We start from the raw sequence: 14520 nt of genomic DNA on the forward strand, positions 1-14520 counted from the left end.
CTTTGGATTGCTCCAAAAAACAAACATTTGGATGGTTTCAAGTGTACAACTGATAAAGACATCAAAGCATGTGTAATTAAATGACGGCGCAGCTGTCCCAAAGACTCGTATGCAGATCTCACTAAAGCACTAGTACATCGATGGGGGCAAGCGTGTTCATGCAGCAGGCCTTGAGAAATGTATGAAGTTTCATAAACCCTCATATGCATGTTTTTTTTATTTTCTAGAAGAAAAAGATCACATCCACATAACCTCACAGTTTGATGATTTCTGCAGTGTATTGAGATGAAGGTGAGATGTTTAAACTCATTTTTGCTTCTTTTTCTGTTAGGTATCATGCCTGAAGATGAACCACCTTTCGAGGCCATTTTTCCCCGCAGAGCAGGGGTTGAGATTTTTCGGGCACTGTGGTCCCCTTTTTGAAGCAATGTTTTATGGCCGGATGCCCTTCTTGCCACCAACCCTGTTAGTTGGATTTTGCGACACACAGGGAATTACCAGTGAACTGGTACTCAATTTGCCGACCTCGGAAGGATGACAGGCTGTCAACCCCCCTGGCGTTAATTCAGCGATCGACCGGGATTCGAACATAGGATCCTAGGATCCCTAGTCAGCACCCTAACCGCTAAGCCAACGCCAGGCTATGCCTGAAGATGGTTTTAATCCCTACGAGAGCAGGAGGAAGGGTCATGCTCTTATCCCCTCTGGGGTATGTAGATTACAGTAGATCTAGGCTCGGGTCCATTAGTCTGTGGGGGGTGCGATAAGCAAATAATACCTCAATAACGTCAGGTTTTCTCCCTTTAATTTTAGTGTTAAACAACAGTAGCGACTGTTTAAAACGGTAATCATTTGTGTTCATGGTTTATCATATTTTATACTCCTGGTAGGGGTGCCTCACGAAACACCACGAAATAATAATAATAATAATAATAATACATTTATTTTATATAGCGCTTTTCAAGAAGCCCAAAGACGCTTTGACAGAGTACAAAAAACAAGTGCAAAAAGACAAAAATCAATAGGTAAATAATCAAAGCAAAAGGAAGGAGAAGGAGAAAAGATAGTCAGGGGTTAAATGCTGTGGGTTAAATGTTGAATGCAGTGTTGAACAGGTGGGTCTTGAGTGATGTTTTGAATGTGGTGAGTGAGGAGGAGTCTCTGATGGTGCGAGGTCGTGAGTTCCAGAGGGTGGGAGCAGCGATGGAGAAGGCCCTGTCCCCCCAGGATCTGAATTTGGTCCGGATGGGGGGGGGGGGTCAGGAGGTTGGTACCAGCAGAGCAGAGGTTGCGGGTGGGAGTGTGTCTGGAGAGGAGGTCAGCCAGGTTATGGAGGACTTTGTAGGTCAAGAGGATTTTGTACTGGATTCTCTGGGGGATGGGGAGCCAGTGAAGCTTGTAAAGGACGGGGGTGATGTGGTCACGGGTCCGGGAATGGGTGAGTAGACAGGCAGCGGAGTTCTGAATGTATTGGAGTTTATTGGTGATTATTGAGGGTGAACCATAGAGGAGGCTGTTGCAGTAGTCCAGACGGGAGGTGATGAAGGCGTGGATGAGGGTTTCTGCAGCCACGGAGGAGAGGGATGGACGGAGACGGGCGATGTTTTTCAGGTGAAAGAAGGCTGTCTTTGTGATCTGTTTAGTGTATTTGTCGAAGGAGAGGGTTTGGTCAAAGATGATGCCAAGATTCCGGATGTGAGGGGAGGTGGATACTGGGAAACCGTCGATGTTGAGGGCAAAGTTATGGGTGGATTTGGTGAGCGTTTTTGGGCCAATGATGACTATTTCAGATTTATCATAGTTAAGTTTGAGGAAGTTCATTTGAAGCCAGGATTTTATTTCAGTGATGCAGTTTGTCAGGATAGAGTGAGTGGCGGTGGAGATGGACTTGGTGGAGATGAAAATCTGGATGTCATCGGCGAAGCAGTGGAATTGGAGACCATGACGGCGGATTAAGTGACCAAGGGGGGACAGGTACAGGATGAAGAGGATGGGGCCAAGAACTGAACCTTGGGGGACACCTTGGGGGAGGGGAGCAGTGGGGCATTTGCAGTTATTGATGGAGATTAACTGGCGTCTGTCAGAGAGGTATGATTTGATCCAAGAGAGGGCAGTGCCGGTAATGTTAAAGGTGGTTTCAAGTCGGGTGAGGAGGATGGTGTGATTGATGGTGTCAAAGGCGGCGCTGAGGTCGAGGAGGATGAGAATGTTGAGGTTGCCAGCGTCAGAAGAGAGGAGAAGGTCGTTGGTGATTTTGAGGAGAGCAGTTTCAGTACTGTGGTTGGAGCGGAATCCGGATTGGAATGTTTCATACAGGTTATTGGCAGAGAGGTGATGTTTGAGTTGAGTGGCTACAGCGCGTTCCAAAACTTTTGACAGAAAGGGTAGGTTGGAGATGGGTCTGAAGTTATTTAGGGTGTCAGGGTTGAGTCCAGGTTTTTTCAGAATGGGGGTAACAGCAGCAATTTTGAGGGATGGTGGGACGATGCCTGTAGACAGGGAGGAGTTTATTGTTGCAGTGATAAGTGGAGAGAGAGCAGGAAGAGAGGCCTTGACAAAGCTGGAGGGGATGGGGTCAAGAGTGCAGGTGGCAGTTTTCATTCCTATGAGGAGTTCAGAGAGGTCAGTAGGGGAGACTGGGGAGAATTGAGACAGGGGTTGGCAGGATAAGGGGGGGCAGGTGGTTTGAGGGGGAGAGGGGCAGGTGGTTTGAGGGGGAGCGGGTGCAGTGGTGGTTAAGCTGTTGTAGATGTTGTCAATTTTGCATTGGAAGAATGAAAGGAAGGAGATGCAGTTGTCTACTGTGAATGACTGGGTGGTGGTGTTCAGGGGGCTGAGGAGTTTGTTTATTGTAGAGAAGAGTGCTTTTGGGTTTCCGGAGCCAGAGTGGATAATTTGAGAGTAGTAGGCGGAGCGGGCACGGGAGAGGGCATCTTTGTAGTGTTGTAGGTGGTCCTTGTAGGCTTGGGAGTGAATTGTGAGACCTGTTTTATTGCGGAGTCTTTCAAGTTGGCGAGCACGAGTTTTCATCAGGCGGAGTTCAGGGGTAAACCAGGGAGCAGAATGGGTGAAAGAAACTGTTTTGGTTTTTATAGGCGCAAGCTGGTCAAGGCAGGAGGAGAGAGTGTGGTTGTAGTAGTCAGTGAGGTCAGAAGGGGTGTGGAGGTCAACGAAGGGAGAAGTGGACATTTTTTCAGAAAGGGTGGATGAGAATGAGGTAGGTGAAAGGGCGTTTAGCTTACGGAAGTTGATAGTGCGATAATGCCTTGGTGCTGGGGTGGGGATGTTGATGGTCATAGTGATGGCTAAGTGGTCAGAGAGGGTGAGGTCAGAGCCAGAGAGATGGTGCAAAATTAATCCAGTAGAGCAGACAAGGTCCAGAATGTGACCACGGTTATGGGTAGGAAAGTTGACATGTTGAGTGAGGTTAAAGCAGGTGAGTAAATCAGTGAAGTCAGTGGTTATTGTGGAGTCAGTGGAGTCCATGTGGATATTTAAATCACTGAGGAGGAGGATTGAGGGGGAGAGGGAACAGAGCTGGGTCAGAAAGTAGAAGTCAGACAGGAATGATGGGTGTGGTTTGGGAGGGCGGTAGACGACAGCCATGACTGACTGTGTGTGACCAGAGAGTTTAAAAGCCAGGTGTTCAAATGATGGAGCAGATGAGATGGAGATGAGGCTGGTCTTGATGTCTTGTCGGTGAATTACGGCAATTCCACCACCTCGGCCCTCCGAGCGTGGTTTATTGATATAAGAATATCCATTGGGTGTAGTGAGGTTGAGTGAGAAGTAGTCCAGAGGTTGTTGCCAGGTTTCAGTGAGACAGAGAAAGTCCAGTTTATTATCCAGAATGTAGTCGTTCAGGATGAGGCTTTTGTTGTTGAGGGACCGGGTATTGAACAGAACAGAACAGAAAATCTTTTTAAACACATTGACATGGCGTTTTGTCCAAGAAGGAAACCCCCCTTGGGGTTGGGAGATATTATTAGTATGAATCTTGTTTTGTAAAAACATTAATATTATGCTATTGTCAATAGTGTTGTTATTACTTTTGTTATTAGAAGCGGTCATGGAAAAACACCATGATAAGCTATCTATACATCTCATCTTAACACAGCCAATTTCTGCAAAGGCGGAAAACCCCCTTGGGAAGGGAGGGACAAATGACGTCTCTACAACCTCCATGGTGCGACCTTTAGTCTTCCTGTCAAGTTTGGTTGAGATTGGATAAGTAACAATCGAATGTATCGGGGTCAGATAAACAGACAGACACCAAATTGCGTATTTTAGTATATCGACTTGTTTTAATATATCTTGGTGAAAAGTCAAAAATTTATCACTTGCATTTATGCTTTGATTTGCGCACTTGTGCCATATGATCTGTATCACCCAAACGAGTCACAATATTTCAGATTTATTGTGCTCACAAGCATATATAGCAGCATATATAGCAGCTTATTTATTGTCGTAGATGGTGACACGTATATGGGTTGTGAAGTAAGTACAAGGTTAAAGCAAATAAAGCTACTTTGGCTTTAAGTATATGACCAGATTTAGTTGCATAATGGTTAGAGCATCCCATCTGAGTCAAGGAGGTTGGCGGTTTGAACCCCGGCCTGGAGTTATACCAAGGACTTAAAAATGTGCTGCTTCCTTGCTTCATATTCAGCATTTAAAAGGGATAGAGCATAAATAAACATTTTTTTTTTTTTTTTTTTGTTAATGCAGCAGGTGGCTGCTTGGCTGCATCATTTTCTGGGGGCGTGGCTGTGCTGCTGAGGCAATGCCCCCTTACCAGCTAGCTGGTACTCATTTTGCCGACCTCGGAAGGATGACAGGCTGAGTCGACCCACCTGGTGTTAATTCAATGACATGACAGGGGCTTGAACTCAAGACCCTGGGATCTTAAGCCAGCCACGTTAACCGTTAAGCCAACACCAGGCAAAACGACCATATGATGCAACCATTGCGCCAGCTTAATGGACCAAATGACCTCCTGCATTGAGGTTCCTTGTAAGGAAACTCATATTTTTATATTTACTTGCTGTTGGGTGTTCCTTTCCCCTCCCAAGCGAGCACTTCAACAGTTTCCTGATTCCATTCTACTGAACAGCTATTGTCGTGATATTGAAGCAAACTTCTCCACAATCAATAGCAGTCTCCAGCAGGAAGCGAATAGCACGGCAAAGCCTGTTTTGCCCGAAGAACACGTTTCTTGGTATTTTTCCTTCGAATTTATTTCTTTATATTTTTATTTCTGTCTCCTGAAAAATTTGCAACATCACCCATTGGACTCGTAACTCTTTGGATGGTTGTGTATGATACTCTCCTGTCATGACTCGTGTCTTTTGCGATTTTATTTTCTTTAATAATGTTATGCCTAAGCCATACCATGCTGTTAAATCCAAGAAATGCAATGAAGCTGCAGTGCAGCAAACTGGTAAAATCAGAGACAATGCAGATAAGTAGATCTACATGACATATCATGTATGCCCCACTTTATGTTTGGTTCATTTTATATGCAACTAGCTGAAGTACCCGGAATTGCTTGGGGGGATGGAGAATGGGAGGGGTGAGGAGTAGTAGGGAAGGGGGAGGGGTAGGGGAGAATCGTGGGAAGGAAGGAGAAAAATAGGGGGAAAGTGGGGGAAAGAGAGGGGAGGGATATACTGTATTTACAGTATATCTTTTGGGGAGGAGGGCTTTGACAGTCTCCTCAGTTTTGGGGTGGGGGAGAAGGGAAGGAGGACAAATTTACCTGTGTGAAGAGTGCTTTAACCTCAGTGTTGCCCAGGTAAAATAGGGAATTGTAATACTCTGCCACCACCACCAGGTGGCGCTACACGGTACACATTTACATAGAGAATTTACTTCCCCCGGTCCCCCACTCTCCTGCGTGAGGCCTCAGCCACATAGCCCATGTTACCCCACACACAAAGTTGTATTTGTACCCCAAATTTGGAGTTTGTAGCTTCAAAGATGTGGCCGTGCCTAAAAAAAAACAAAGAAAGCCACAGAGAAAACAGAGAGAGAGATGAAAGAAGGAAGAGAGAGGGAAGAGAGAGGGGAGAGAGAGGGAAGAGAGAGAGAAGAGAGAGGGAAGAGAGGAGAAAGAGAAGAGAAAGAGGAAGAGAAGTGGAAGAGAGACAGACAGACAGACAGACATATATATATATATATATATATATATATATATATATATATATATATATATATATATATATATATATATATATACAATTTGGAATAGTGCAATTTATTTCAAACTCCACTCCTCTGTAATCTGTATTTCAAAGGTGAATTTGTTATTTTGAAGTTGGCAATACTATAAAGCTCCTTGCTGTCATCCAGTTGGGTAGGTCGCATAAACGCGATGGCAGTGCCCTAATGACGCCCGGCATCCCTGAATTCTCCTGCGTCTTGTGCTTCACAAGAAAGCAGTTTCACATTGCTTTAGAAAAAACAGTTTTACATTGCCAACAAATATAAAGCACATTTGCTGGCAATGTCAAAATGACTTCCATCGTACACAAGGTTTTGATCGTTTGCTGCAAAGGAATTTGTCTGTGTGCTTTTGTTTTGACTTTCATTGCATCAATGTGCTGTTTTTAATTTGTTTCCTATAAGTTACTTTTTACACTTATATAACATTTCGATTGATCTCAAAAAAGAAACAGATGTCATAGCATACAGTCACGTGAAAAAGTAAGTACACCCCATGTAAAGTTTGGACTTTTTCAACATATTTCAACATACAGCTATTTGATCTTCATTTCAACAATATTGATAGATAACGGTGATATAATATAATAAATATCATGAAACATTTACATTTTGTAGTCCATTGTATAATTTAAATAAACATAAATGCAAATTTCGCATGTGGAAAAAGTAAGTACACCCCTACATTTATCACTACTTCAAATACCTAAAATTAGAATCAGGTGCACCAGCTCAGGTGCAAATGATGAGAACATCGTTCGAGAGGATCTTGGAGGAACCTGTTTTATTTAAACCTCAGACATTTAGTTTGGTTTGCTCTTTGTTGTTGAAGTGTGTGGCATCACCATGCCTAGATCAAAAGAGCTCTCTGAGGCCTTCAGAAAGAAGGTTATAGATGCCTACGAGTCTGGGAAGGGATTTAAAAAGATCTCCAAACAATTTGAAATCAATCATTCAACTGTCCGGAAGATCATCTACAAGTGGAGAAGATTCCAAACAACTGCCACTTGTTCATGCCAGGCCGCCCCAGCAAGTTCAGCCCGAGAGCAGACCGCAAGATGCTGAAAGAAGTCTCTACGAACCCCAGAATGTCATCACGGGACTTTCAGGTAGCTCTTGCCACTGTTGATGTCAAAGTGCACGAGTCTACCATTAGAAAGAGGCTGCACAAATTTGATCTACATGGGAGGTGTGCCAGAAGGAAACCTTTGCTGTCCAGAAAGAACATCAGGGGAAGACTAAAGTTTGCCAATGAACACCGAGGCAAAGACCAGCACTTCTGGAACAATGTGCCCTGGACAGATGAGTCAAAGGTAGAGCTATTTGGCCACAGCAGCAGAAGACATGTTTGGCGAAAACCAAAGACAGCATTTGACCACAAGAACCTGATACCAACTGTAAAGCATGGTGGTGGAAATATTATGGTTTGGGGCAGCTTTGCTGCATCAGGGCCTGGGCAGCTCACCATCATATAATCCACTATGAATTCTTCATTGTACCAGAGGGTGCTTGAGGATAATGGGAGGCCATCTGTCGGAAAGTTGAAGCTCAACCGAAGGTGGACCTTGCAACATGACAATGACCCTAAACATACCAGTAAATCCACCAAGGAATGGCTGAAAAGAAAGAACTGGAGGGTTCTGGAATGGCCAAGTCAAAGCCCGGATCTAAATCCCATCGAGATGTTGTGGGGGGATTTGAAACGAGCTGTGCATGCAATTGTGCATGCTGTGCATCAATTTTTTGTTGAATAAATGATTGCAAAGTCAATTTATTATTGTTTTTTGTTCAATTAGATCACCTTCATCTGTGGATACTGTTTGAATGAAGATCAAATGTTGATATGTGCACATATGTTAAAAAGATTTTAAAAACATTTCATGGGGTGTACTTACTTTTTCCACATGCGAAATTTGCATTTATGTTTATTTAAATTATACAATGGACTACAAAATGTAAATGTTTCATGATATTTGTTCTAGTATATCACCTTTATCTTTCAATATTGTTGAAATGAAGATAAAATAGCTGTACGTTGATTCGTTGAAATATGTTGAAAAAGTCTAAACTTTACATGGGGTGTACTTACTTTTTCACGTGACTGTATATTGCAGTTGCAGTAAAGTTATAAAGTAATTTAAATTGTTGAAGAGAAGTTAAAGTAGGACACAGCCACAATTGTAGAAGTAAACTGAGGATGTTGTTTTTAGCTTATTAACAAAGTTTAAATCAGAGAATCCTCTCATGGAATGTGCTGGAAATCGAGCGATCGCACTAAAATGAACAAATTTGTTGTGCAGTAATATTTGACTTAACAGCACTCTAATTGAGTATTAGACATTGAATAAATATAAATTTCGGTTCATATGACAAGACCCTCTGAACACAACCATTTATGTTCAATACTGTATAAAACTAGAGAGTTTATAGAACATGATACCCCATGCAGTGTTGAGGTATATACATCAATCTTAATAAATTACTCCTGTTTGGAATGATTTTCAATTTTGTTTGACTGCCAAGGCAGGCAGACAGAGTAAAATAAAAACTCACTCCTCTCTGCGTATGTGCAGTCGGGAGGAATTCAGAGACAAAGTCCTGCTAAACTGCAAGTTTGTTTTCCGATTCATGTTCTAATTTGTCCAAAATACAACATTCAATTTGAATAACTTGTTCTTGATCATAAACCAATGGTTACAAACAGACAGACAGATGGATGGACATGAACCAATTGCTTAACCCCACTTTCGCTTTTTTGTACGCATAGTTGAGGCTTGTGGAACAGATAGTGCAAGTACACTGAATGGATCAGGACACAACAGACAAAAGGAATAGCATATAGAGGGGGGAAACACCTACAGCAGAGCCGAAGGCCAAGATTTAGGGAGGCAGACAAATAATTTGGGGGCAGGAGAGGATAGGTTTTAAGGCAGATTTTAAGAGAAATAAATAAAAATTTACTTTCACCCTTTAAAAATCGTGCGAATAAATTATTGAAATATCAGCTCCTTTTTTGTTCACATCCTTTTCTCACCTGTATTGCAAATAGAGTGTTAAAAGGCGGTGTAAAATCAGAAATACTGTTTCATAGGGCGATTTATTACTGTTGTATGAATAAAATGGAAATGTTGATTTTTTAAAATGTATCTATATAGCAAGCGTTTTCCGAATCTAATCGATATATGAAACGGGATTGAATGAGACTCACCATTATTATACGCGAAGAAGAAGAAAGAAGATGGAGGAATATGTGCAGCGTATAAACCCCTATAGGACAATTGTTGACGGATGGATGGACAGACGCACGCATGCAGGCACGCCGAGACTGAGCTCTTTTATATTGTCGATGGAGCTGGATTCAAATGGACTGTTGAATATAGAAAGGCCCAAAACACCCCTTTTTGGATAATGGCACAAGGCTTCACAGGCAGTTAGATAACCTGGAAAAAAGAGACATCAAATATGACGAAAGGCCTAATGAATGCTACAAACCCCAAACCAATGTGAGGCTTCCTTTTGTCAAAAACAAAAAGCATTTGGTAAATGCAATATTTATAAATGAAATATATATATTGATCAGCCATATTAAGAATTGGATAACTGAAACTATCATACAATTTTTTATGATCATTCAATTGATTATGATTATATTTTTTTGGTCAAGATGAGCATTGAAGCTATCCAGATATTATTTAACCAACAAGGTATGTTCATAGGTGTATATTTGCTCGTGGTATTTGCATCGAAGTTGGTGTATGATGCAGAATTATGTATCCTCAGGCTGTGCAAGATGACGGGTGGATTGCTGCGTACTGTCCGCTCTCTTCCGTACGAGCTCTCCGATGGTCTCTCACCAGCCATCGCGGCCGTGTTGCCGTTTTCTGATCATAGTGGTGCTTTTTCAAGAAGAGCAGATGCAAAGTGAAAAATGAATGCATTGCAAAAAAAACTCTCAGGGTGGAAAAAACTGGAAATTTGGAAGGAGGAGGGCTCGGGGTGGAGTTAACGGGGGCTGAAAAGATCATGGATTTGGATGATCTGAGATGGTGGTGAACAGCTGCCTTGAAGACCTGGAGGGAAGAGGATTACGACCTGGTTAGGGTTAGGGTAACCCTTGAAGACTTGATAGTTTTGTTTTTGTGTACTTGAGGAAAAGTTAATTAACGAAGTCACTAATAGTGCATGTGTGTAAAATAATTGTGTCATGTGTGATATTGCAAGGCAAGTGCGAGTCACATAGTCAGTCATATGTTAACCACTTAGTACCCGAATTCCCCATGTGTAGTGTTTGTAATTGTGCTGTTATAAGATAGCTGCCCCACCACTACAAGGGTGCACCGTTATGGAATAGTCAGGGCCCGAGGTTCTTGCTTGGTGAAGGTCTCAAATAATGTGACATTCCTACGAGAATGACTGCACAATGTGGTAAAAACTGTTGCAAAAAAATCGTGTATGAAGGACGTGAATGGTTTCAAACTAGTGACGAGACAACTTGTACCATATTGTGCTGTCATTCTCGTACGAATATCGCACAGTTTTACGTGAAAACATGATGACGATTCCATACTCTGCAATATTACTCGCACTGTTTTATTTATTTATTTTACAGCATTTGAGGCTCATAGTTGAGCTGCTGACACACACGCACACACACACACACACACACACACACACACACACACACACGACTGTTAGATGAGACAAATAACTTGACCCTCCAATATAATTGTATTCCACACTTGCACTATTTATATATTTATTTGTCTTTTTGTATGTGTGTTTTTTTTTTGGTTTATGTGTGTATAATGTTTTTTTGGAGGGGAGGGGGGGGGGGTTAATACATAATTTAAAACACCAGGCCTTGACTTTTTCAACTATATTGAGGATGCGTGTTAGGGATAGGTTGTCTGCCATATACAGACTTGGCATTTAATATGGAATTTTTTTTTGTGGGGGTGAACTTACTTTTCAAGATGACTTAGAACCAAAAGTTCATTGGAATTATGTTGAAATTATTCTAGATTTTGTTAATGTGACCTTTAAAAGAAACAAAAACCACATTTGACATTTCCAAGCAAATAAATTGATCCTTGAAAGTGATGTAAACTGATATCGAACTCAATTCATGGACAGTAGTGTTAAACTTCTGTACGTTTTCCAGAAGTATCTCTTTATTTTGCACATTAGCCAAAAAAAATTTCAACAAAAACAAAAGCTAAATTATGACTGGGATTACGGACAGTAAAATTACAGTTCAGTACTTCGTGTAACCCCCACGAGCATTCAGGAGAGCACGTACACGTCGAGGCATGCTGTTCACGAGATTTGCCAAGGTTTGGACAGGAATCGCTTGCCATGCAGTGACAATAGTCTGCTGCAATTCACGCACAGAGGACGGCTGCTGGTCCAAGTGGTCGATTTGATGCGTTAATTCTGCCCACAAGTTCTCTATCAGATTCATATCCGGGGACATGGCAAGCCACTCCATATGCTCTACACCACGGTCAGCAAGAAAGTGTTGGATCATGCGAGCATGATGAGGCCATGCATTGTCATCTTGGAAGACAAAGTTTACTCGAAAGGCTGCACGAGCAAATGGAAGCAATGTTTCTTCCAGAATGACCCTGTACTTGAACTGGTTCAGGTTTCCAATTCAGAACAACCAGGTCAGTTTTGCCCCCTGCATGAAAAGCAGCCCAAACGGTCACCCCACCACCTCCAGCTTGGACTCTTGGCACTATACAATCTTCGTTGTGGGCTTCATGCACTTGTCTGCGCACTCAGACGCGGCCATCTTGACGAGAGACCAGAAATCTAGACTCGTCGCTGAAGGTCATGTGATTCCAGTGTCCTGGCTGCCATTGACGGTGCTCTCTGGCCCACTGCAATCGGCGCTGGCTGTGTTGTCTGGTCAGGCGTGGCTTTCTCAGGGGACGCCTGGCACGATTGCCTGCTTGAACCAGTCGTTGGTTGACTAGCCTTCTGGATACAGGCACATTTGTCAGTTGCTGCCACTCTGCCCTAAGCCGATTAGCTGACTTGGTACGGCCATTGCAGACTAACCGGTGCAGCTGGCGATCATCTCTCCTTGTGGTTATGCGTGGACGTCCTGGCCTCGGTATTGGAGTAGGGACACCCCTCTGAGCATTTCGTTTCAAGATCTTTGACACCTGACCTTGAGTGATGCCATACTGCCGAGCAATAGCACGCTGTTTCATGCCAGAATTTCGTAAAGCCACCACTCCATGACAAACAGCATTGTCAAGTTGACGGACCATCTCCAGAGGAAGCGACAATAACTTTTGTAGATGTGCAGCAGTTGTTTTCCACTAATACAGAACGCAACAACCCTTATGTACCCGATTGTGAAGCCAATCGTCAAATGTACCTGTCCTTACATTTTGTCACGCCACCTGTGATATAATCCTGTTATTGACTTCTTGCTGCGAAAGACAATCATTGACATGCCTCTTTCAACAAAGACATCACCGAAGGGTAAAAGAAACTCACCAGATTGATATACTGAGTTCAGAAAGTAAACCCAAGTCAAGAAAAAAAAAATTCCATATTAAATGCAAGTCTGTATATGACCTGAGCGAGACTGGTCTGGTCTATATATACACAAAGAATTAAGTTAAGCACCCCTACACAACGAATTAAGGTAAGCACCCCCTAATATATATTCTTTGTGTATATGTATACATTGGCATATATTCTAAGGTATGTGAGATCAAATAATGATTGGTATGACATTAGCAATTATCCATTGATGAAATTGAGTGATCAAAGTGAAAAAAAGTGATTGGTTGAGTCAGTGATCCGATCACGTGGGTCCTACACACGTTATTGACGCAAAGATCGCTAGAGGTCTTCTCAGAACAATGACTGTACGTTAGAAAACATAAACGTCATCCACACTGGACCTATAGCTCCATACTTAAATTGAGGTGAAAATATGCCTAAAATTCCCAAAAAATTTCACCTTAAATTATTCAGAATAAAATATTGAAAACGGCATGATTGTTATGTTTTTATGTGACCATAATATCACTTCTCCAGAAAATATAGCAATATCATGGGTATATTACACTGTTTTGACGACAACAAACTTGTAATGTGCGAGGTTGTAAAAAAACGGGGGGGGTGCTTAACTTAATTCTTTGTGTATAGATGTATAGGGACATCCTGTTACTTGTTCTCTCTTGTCGAACTGGGCGAGTGTTGGGGGGAGAGGTGCGATACGGCGTTCTTACCTGCCACCATCTAAGTCTGTAGGTTCCCCTCCCACAACCCCAACTCCCTCTTCCCGCCCTCCTCCCCCCTCCCCCCCCCCCCCCCCCCCAGTTATCCATCAATGACAGGAAGGCTGGTTTTGACCATCCCCAGACTGTGAATGGTTAGCCTCGGGGTGAGGGGAGGATGAGGGGAGGAAAAGTTGAGACACCTCTGGCTCTTGCAGGTGAAGTGCAATCAATCAGCAAGGGGCTGAGGGGCAATGTTTGCAAAAAAGTTGTTTCTGCCCTTTGCTGTCTCTCTTGCTTCACATTGCATGCTGGGACTTGCTCTGTTGGCTCTTTGCTTGCTCTTCTGCTCACTTGCTGTTGCGATAACCTGCCCTCGTGGGCCTGTGGGTCTGCTCTCTCCATGTTACATGCTCTGCTGTAGTTTTGAATGAAGCCAGCTCTGTATACAACCACCTTTGGCTTTCACTGCCTACCATATCCCTCTTGCTTGCCTAGTTCGGTATGCATGGATTTCTAACCAGGGGATAATTAGTTTGTTGAAGGATTTTGCATAATTATCTTTTATATGTCTTGTGTATGGGGTTTCGTGCCATCTGTCTCATGCGCAATTAAATTATTTATTTCCTAGAGAGACGTGGTGTGCATTGTTTGTGATACCTGCCATTTTTGGGATATTTGATTGATAAATCCTTGGAGGGATTAAATTGTTAACCGCCTTGTTTACTTAACCACGTGTGTTTAGACATGCATGGGATTAATGACTCGTCACGCAGCTGCTCGGGTATCATCTCGTGATTCTAGTTCCATCAAGTCATGTTTGACTTTTGGTGACATTCGTCATCAGATTTCTCCAAACATCTCTATCCTACACTGTTTCCCAAAGCTCTAGCCGAGACGGCTTCGTTTCAGCCTTAATTCACTCCATCCATCAGGCACACAAGGTCTGTCTATTACTCCTCTTCCCTCGACCATACCCAGCATGGTTGATTTATCGAGACTTTCGTTTTCTGCACCCATAATGCATCCAAAGTACGACAATTTCTGTTTTAGCATC

At 42.7% G+C, this 14520-nt stretch overlaps 1 protein-coding gene across 1 annotated transcript in view; it reads left to right on the top strand.

Annotated features, from left to right (window-relative positions):
- The window catches only part of LOC137429788 (uncharacterized), a 32176-nt gene extending 20854 nt beyond the window's left edge, over positions 1-11322 (top strand). The window contains exons 7-8 of the mRNA XM_068120034.2: positions 5073-5218; positions 10003-11322. Coding sequence (XP_067976135.1) covers positions 5073-5218; positions 10003-10147 — 291 coding nt within the window. The 3' untranslated portion in view covers positions 10148-11322. The remainder of the gene's footprint in view (positions 1-5072; positions 5219-10002) is intronic.
- The last annotated feature ends 3198 nt before the right edge of the window (positions 11323-14520 follow it).

Source organism: Myxine glutinosa, unplaced genomic scaffold (genome assembly GCF_964187855.1).
Source record: "Myxine glutinosa unplaced genomic scaffold, kmMyxGlut1.1 SCAFFOLD_1769, whole genome shotgun sequence".
Classification (NCBI taxonomy): domain Eukaryota; kingdom Metazoa; phylum Chordata; class Myxini; order Myxiniformes; family Myxinidae; genus Myxine; species Myxine glutinosa.